This window comes from Mastomys coucha, unplaced genomic scaffold (genome assembly GCF_008632895.1).
Source record: "Mastomys coucha isolate ucsf_1 unplaced genomic scaffold, UCSF_Mcou_1 pScaffold20, whole genome shotgun sequence".
NCBI classification, from domain to species: Eukaryota; Metazoa; Chordata; class Mammalia; order Rodentia; family Muridae; genus Mastomys; species Mastomys coucha.
Window position 1 is genome coordinate 79,298,194 of NW_022196903.1, and position 6,759 is coordinate 79,304,952.

Sequence of the window (6,759 nt, forward strand, 5' to 3'; positions counted from 1 at the left end):
GGGCCCATCTCTAATGTTATATAAGCAGTTACGACTTGTCAAGGACAACAGACCCTTCAATTGCCTTAGCCTGCAAGGGACGCAGGACCTCTTGCAATGACACTGTTCTCATAAGTCACCACCATGTTGGGATGGGCTTTTGGTTACGATGATGGTCTAAGAAAGGCCAATAAGCCGCATACCCATGATGCACTAAGAAAGGCCAGTAAGCATACTGGCGCATCAGATAGCACGGAAAAACTCATTTCTTTCATCATTGCAATATCTGGATGTTACCTCATGTCTCCACAGGAAAAGTTCCCCACCAGAAGCAGATCCACAGCAGCCAGGAACTGGGGCTGTCGGTGTTGCCCTCAGGTACCCACGCCTCCCCATCAAGTCACTCTGAAAGCTTTCACTTTCTTTTCTTTTTTTTTTTAAGTTTACTGTTTATTCAATGTTAAATGTTACAGATTTCTTAAACTGTCAGAACCATGCCTGAGAACCCAAAGAAAGAAATGGTGCAATGGACAGCCTCATCTACCCAGACAGTGCATTAAAACTTGATTCATATGCATTTTGATAATTTCACAATCTTAAAAAATTATAACAAGATTTGGAATTTACATCTGCTGCAGGTCTTCAGCATTCCAGTAGAGTATGCCATTAAACAAACCTCACCATATGTCTCTGTCCACTTCATTTTTTTTAAAGATTTATTTATTTATTTCTATGTGTATGAGTACACTGTAGCTGTACTCATGGCCGTGAGCCATCATGTGGCTGCTGGGAATTGAACTCAGGACCTCTGCTTGCTCTGGCCCCACTTGCTCCACCCCAGTGTAATACACTGTAGCTGTCTTCAGACTCACCAGAAGAGGGCGTCAGATCTCATCACGGATGGTTGTGAGCCACCATGTGGTTGCTGGGATCTGAACTCAGGACCTTCGGGAGAGCAGTCAGTGCTCTTACCCACTGAGCCATCTCGCCAGCCCCTCTGTTCACTTCTTAAACCATAACCCCAAACAGAATTTGTGTGTGTGTGTGTGTGTGTGTGTGTGTGTGTGTGTGTCTAGCTGGGGTAAAGCATAGTTTAAGGGAGGTTTGTGGCTCAAGGTGTGAGAATTACTTGCTAATGTTTCTGGTGCCCAAATTAAGTCTTCAGTTTAACTAAGAATCTCAAGCTTCTAATCGCCCAACCTCCTCCTGGCTGGGTCAGATCATGCCAACATTATTGCCCAGAAGTGGCATACAGCCTGGTCAGGAGACACCGGCCTGAAAGCTTTCATTTTCTTGCTGGCCTCTATAGCTGCTGTTTGATCTCCACTATCCAGGGCCCATGTGTGTCCTAAATGTTTAGGAACATTTTCATGCTTTTGCACATGTGTTTCAAAGGACAAGGATCATTAGACCACGCCTGGCACCCTTGAGGAAGGAGCACCAGATTCCCTGAACTGGAGTTTATGATTGTAAGTAAGCCACCATGTAGGTGCTGGAAATTGAATCCAGATCCTGTGTAAGAATAGCCATTGCTCTTCACCACTAAGCATCTCACCAGGCCCATGTCTCTGTCTCTGGAGCTGTCCTTGGAAGCCCTGACTCTACTGAATGAGGAGAGCAGGAGACTCAGGAAGACAAATCCTATACTTCCCTGATATCAGGCTGTCTTGAGAGGCCTGCAGTTGAGTATGAAGCTGATGTAGATTTCAAGAGTCAATAAGTCATTTGGTTTGGACAGTGGCCTGGATGGAATGGATAGGGAGTAGATACGGATGGCTGAGTTGTCAGATAAGCACTGGGAAGCAGGCCTGAAGAAGGGATGGTGCTCAGGAGGGACGGGCAGGCTTGTTGCAGGACAACAAAAGGCAAAGAGCACTGTGTCGGGTCAGACTATGAACTGAGTGTGGTCCAGAGTCCCTGATAATAAGTTACTTGGGTTTGCAAGCGCTCCATGACTTGGCAAAGGGACTTCCAGAAGATAAAGGGCCTGTGACAAGGCAAGTTGGCAGGATGACAGTCACCCATCAAACCCCTCAGAAGAGATGTCTGTGACCAGAATGAAATGTATAAGGGAGCCCTGGACACCTAAACACCTAACGGTACTGCCGTGGCAGAGATGAGACGGCACACAGTTTGGCAATGTGCTGGAGACTTGTGGGATGGAATGATCAGGCCTAGAGCACCTACACTTCTCGAGCTCCTGATCTTTGGGATGCAGGATGGGTCCAGCTTCGGTTGCAAGAAGTGGTAGAGGCGAAATTATAGTCTCCAATTCCATATCCTCTTTCTGAACCCACATATCCTCCAGAGACTCACACTGGCCCATAGACTGAGTCTTGCTAGTGCCAGCAGGGACTACACATGCTAGCCAGGCCATGAAAACTATCCCACAGCACCAGTGGCCAGTTCTGCCCCTCTGTTAGAAGTTGTTTGAATGAAAAGCATCAGAGTCCGTCATTTGCCCTCGTTCTTCACTGACCATCAAACAGGCAGGAATACAATGAAAACAACAAAGGCAATTTTGTCATTTGTCCACTACAATATTGGGATTATTTGTTCCCACAGCACGGTGAGATAGAGGTTACCAGATACACAGAGAAAGATCACAGCTCATGGTTTTGAGCAGAAGGGAGTGGGTATATGAAATGAATTAGAGAAACATCCACAAGCCACATGAGTGTGTCCATGAAGGATTCACCTGTCTTCTGGAAGCCCATGCTGTAGTAAAGAGTTACAGCACCTTTCTGCAAAAGACCAGTCTGAAGGACAACATCACTGCAGCCCTGGTCCCGTGCAAACTGCAGGACAGTTCTGACCAGTGCTTTCGCTATCCCCTGTCCTCGATGTTGTGAGGACACAGACAGGCGAAAGAGCTGCAGCTGCTTCCTCCCTAATGGAGGGTCCTTGACTGGCTGAGCAGCCACTATGCCCACCACCTGCCCCCCAGACTCAGCCACCCAGAAACCTGAGCCACGAACACTCAGGTAGGACCTTGTGATGTCAGCCATGTCTGTGTGTAAACATTTGGACACATAATTCTTCCAGGGCTTGCCGGTAAGGAACCACAAGAATAAGAGCAGAAAGAAGATGCATACAATAGCCAGGAGCCAGGAGCCAGACACCAGGACTACAGTGAGGGGCACCCCAGCTAAGGGCAGGAGGGTTCGGGGCAGTGTCAGCATGTGGCGGAAGGTGGTGGGGATGTGCTCTTTCATGCCCCTGGAGAACACATCCACAACCTGTTTGTAGTCCCTCTCCTGGAATTGGCGGATGCGAAAAGAAGCCATGGGAAAACTTCGTCTCAAATCTCAGCATCCACAAGAGACACCAGATCTGTTTATATTGCTGCCTCGTAGCCCTATAGGAGACAAAGGAAGCCAGATGCATCTTCTAAACTTCTACTCACCACCCAGCTCCCAGCCTCCAGCCTCACAGGTTTCCGTGGCCACCCAGGAGGGAGCAGAACACCAACACTGGGAGAAGTTGTCAGTTTCCAGAGCATTGTACCCTGAACTCCTCCCCTGCCAAGTCATGTGAACCTAGACGTGTCAACTTCTCTGAGCCTGTGTGTGCTCATCTACTAATCACGGTAGTGTAATACCTGGTTTCTGGGGTAATTTGGGGGAATTTAACACTGCAAGCTTGTTATAGCACAGGCACGTCCTCTTTCCACCTCTCTTCTTACCCAGTTACAGGCTCCCTGATCTGTGGTACATGGACATGGTACCCTGTCGAAGGAAGATGTGGGTCCCAGTGTGCTTCCTCTTCAGGATTTATAAACAACAGAATCCCATGTTCCCAATAGCAAGTTTCAGTAAATCTCCTCTCTCTGGTTAGAAAGATCCACTAAAAGGCAAGGGTCAAGCCCCAAGCACCCCACCCTTGACCACCCAGGAAGGCTGTGGGACTCTCCACAGAAACACCCACCTTGTCTCTCCCTTAGCTGCTACTACAGTCGAGTGTCCAGAATGGCCTCAGTCACTGATGACATCCAGAACCTGCCAGGGCATGCCCCATCTCTGGGGAACAGACTTGAGCTGGTGCCTTATTGGCTGGCTCCTGGATAATCATAAACCAGAGGTCAAGGGCTGGAATGTGACCGAGGAGAGAGCTCTCGTCCAATCACTTTGTGATCCCCACAAGACTAACATGGAGAAGCAAGCTCTGGGATAGCTCTTACTCCTGTGAAAGGCTGCCATCTCTCTTCATGGCTTCTTCATGTTATACTATCTCTTGCCTAGGATACTTGTTCCTGCCTGAAGCCCAAGACACACTTGTTACGTGAGCAACTCACCCTGGGCTCGGCCAGGTAGAGGTCTCATTGGCTAGCACCTGGGTGTTTGATAATCACAGACCCCCAGTGAAGGAGTGGGTTGTGATGAGGAAGGAAGCCAAAGTCCACCTGAGGTTGTGATCCCCACAGAATTAACCTGGAAGGGAGGGCCATCTGGGGTGGCTCAAAGATCATCACTCTGGTGGGAGGCTGCTGCTCATCTCCTTGGCCCTTTCAGCCTACAGCCCGTGTCTTGTCACAGTTGGTCCTCCCCAATGCCCACTTTGGTTTCTGCATGCACCTGCTAGGAGGAAATTAGAACCCGAGGCACACCCTTCGACATCACTTGTCACAAGCAAGAACCTAGGTCTATGGGCTCCAGAACCAGAGCCTCAATGCTGAGTGCCACCCTCTGAGCTGTGCCTGCTCCTTGGCAATGGGTACGGGTGGTCCTCAGGGACCCGCTGTCCCTGTTCTCACCTATAGGCTCTCGCTCACCTACCTATTGTTTTGTGGCCAGCACACAGCAGACCTGTACAAAGGGTATACCTGTGTGAGCTCTAAGGGATGCTCAGAGGCAAAGTTTCTCATGCCATCCCCACTCCTGTCAGCACACAGCACAGTTTAAAATGTGGACTGGGTTGATGATTTCAGATATTTGATGTGAAAGTAAAAAATGTTCCACCAACTGAGGACCATTCTAGTGCAAGTCATCACATTGGATGAATGTGTGTATGTGTGTGTGGTTTGCCGTAAAGGACATTAAAACTCATTAGGAGAAACAAAGCAAGACCAAAATCCAGGTCAAGTGGCAGAACAGGAGCTTGTGGGCTTTCCCTACCCTCTGTGTCTTTATGTGCACAGTGCTCACTGGGGTTTCTCAAAGCCCAGAACTCTAAATCCCCAGGAGACTTGAAGGTGGGTTGGACTGTGGACTTTACTCCCGTTCTGAGCGCAGAGCAGAATGAGTTTCCTTCCGCCAAATGCTGTTGTCCTGAGACAATCGAAGCTGACGCTTCCTAGTTCCCCTCTGCCTCAGCATTCCCATGCCAGTGATATTTAGCTGGTCAGTCTCAAGTTCACTTGTATTTCCTGAGGATAGGAAGTGTGCATTTGCTGTTAAGGGCCAGTTCTTGGTCATCTTAAAAAGGTTCAGTCCCAAAGATGCCAGGTTGCTGGAGATTCAAGCCATTGTGATCCTAGATAGCTGGTACTCTACAGATATTGATGGCCCCTGGCAACAGCATTCCTGGTGACCTGGTAGAGAGGTTTATGGTAGCAAGAGTGTACATGCTCAAGGAGAAAGGGAGGGAGCACCAGGGTCCCAAGAGACCTACCATCATAATTCAATGTTCTTTGTACCTGAGGCAGAATGTGAGCCACCAATAATTCAATAACATAAGCACCCCAACAGAAATAAAGGACCCTTGGGAACCCAAGAAAACTTTCCTAGAGATGCAGATGTAAGACAAGATGAGGTACCCTGGCACCCCAAAAGAAGGAAAGAACACCATGCAACAAAGGATAGAAGCACCAGATAGGGGTGCAGGACTTCTGTGCATGCAGACAGCATGTGCTCTGGTTACCATCAGCATGTCCAGAAGTCCTGAGGCTTCCTACAATGAAGACACAACCATATAAAAGTAGGTTTGGGGTGGAGTGCTGGAGAGATGGCTCAGTGGTTAAGAGTGTTGGCTCTTCTTGCTTCCATGGGCACTTCATGCACGTGGTACATAGACAGACATACAGGCAAAGCACTCATATACAGAAAAATAATACATTTTTTAAAAAGTAGGTTTGCAAGGACATTAAGGCTCTAGAGTTTTAGTATTGAGGGTCCTGCCCCACCCCCATACCTATCCTGTTCAGATGATTATAGGATGGACAATTAATAGGAGACCAATTTTATCTTGACCTCCACAGTTACCTTTCTGGGAGGTTATGATGTTCTGACAGGGCACAAAGCTGAAGGCAATAGAGACCTCTATCCCCCCTTCTGCACTAAACATCCCATACATGAGCCCTAGCACCCCTTCCTCAGGTCCCTTCCTCACTCTTACCATGTGACCACCCTGTTCTAAGTTCAAACTGACAGCAGTGTCCACAGTAAGAAGCTATAGGAGTGGACTAAACTAGGAGGACGCCTCCTCCTAGTCACTGAGATAGAACGTCATGCAGAGGCTGATTCTCCAAATAAAAGTTCAGTTCAGTGGGGAAACTCAGGGCATTGTAATAAAGTATGTGTTGCCGAACACAGGGCCCACTTTCCAGTGTTTGGTGCAGTCAAAGGAAAAGGCTTATGTAACATTCTTACATAACCTCTCTTGGCAACAAAGATGGAACTTGAGAGGGATCACGGATCAGCAGCTAGAGCAGCGCCATTGCCACAGTGAACTAGGCAGAGGAGGTACAAGATTGCCGTGACCTTTTGTCAAGATATGGTTCTAGTTCAGTCTTCAGTATTACTAGCTTTGAGGCACACACCCTCCAGATCTCTCCCATGTGAC

General features: G+C 48.2%; 1 protein-coding gene across 2 annotated transcripts; it reads right to left on the reverse strand.

Annotated features, from left to right (window-relative positions):
- Positions 1–2,505: 2,505 nt before the first annotated feature.
- Positions 2,506–4,382, reverse strand: LOC116099166 (N-acetyltransferase 8). 2 transcript variants are annotated; one of them, XM_031382395.1, is made up of 3 exons: positions 4,274–4,382; positions 3,907–4,038; positions 2,506–3,337 (listed from the first exon to the last, which is right to left on the reverse strand). In XM_031382395.1, the coding sequence occupies exon 3, from the start codon at positions 3,264–3,266 to the stop codon at positions 2,583–2,585; it is 684 nt and encodes a 227-aa protein (XP_031238255.1). In that variant the 5' UTR covers positions 3,267–3,337; positions 3,907–4,038; positions 4,274–4,382; the 3' UTR covers positions 2,506–2,582. The 2 variants fall into 2 exon arrangements, with proteins under 2 accessions (XP_031238255.1, XP_031238254.1); XM_031382394.1 differs by lacking the exon at positions 4,274–4,382 and having other exon boundaries at positions 3,907–4,191.
- Positions 4,383–6,759: the final 2,377 nt, after the last annotated feature.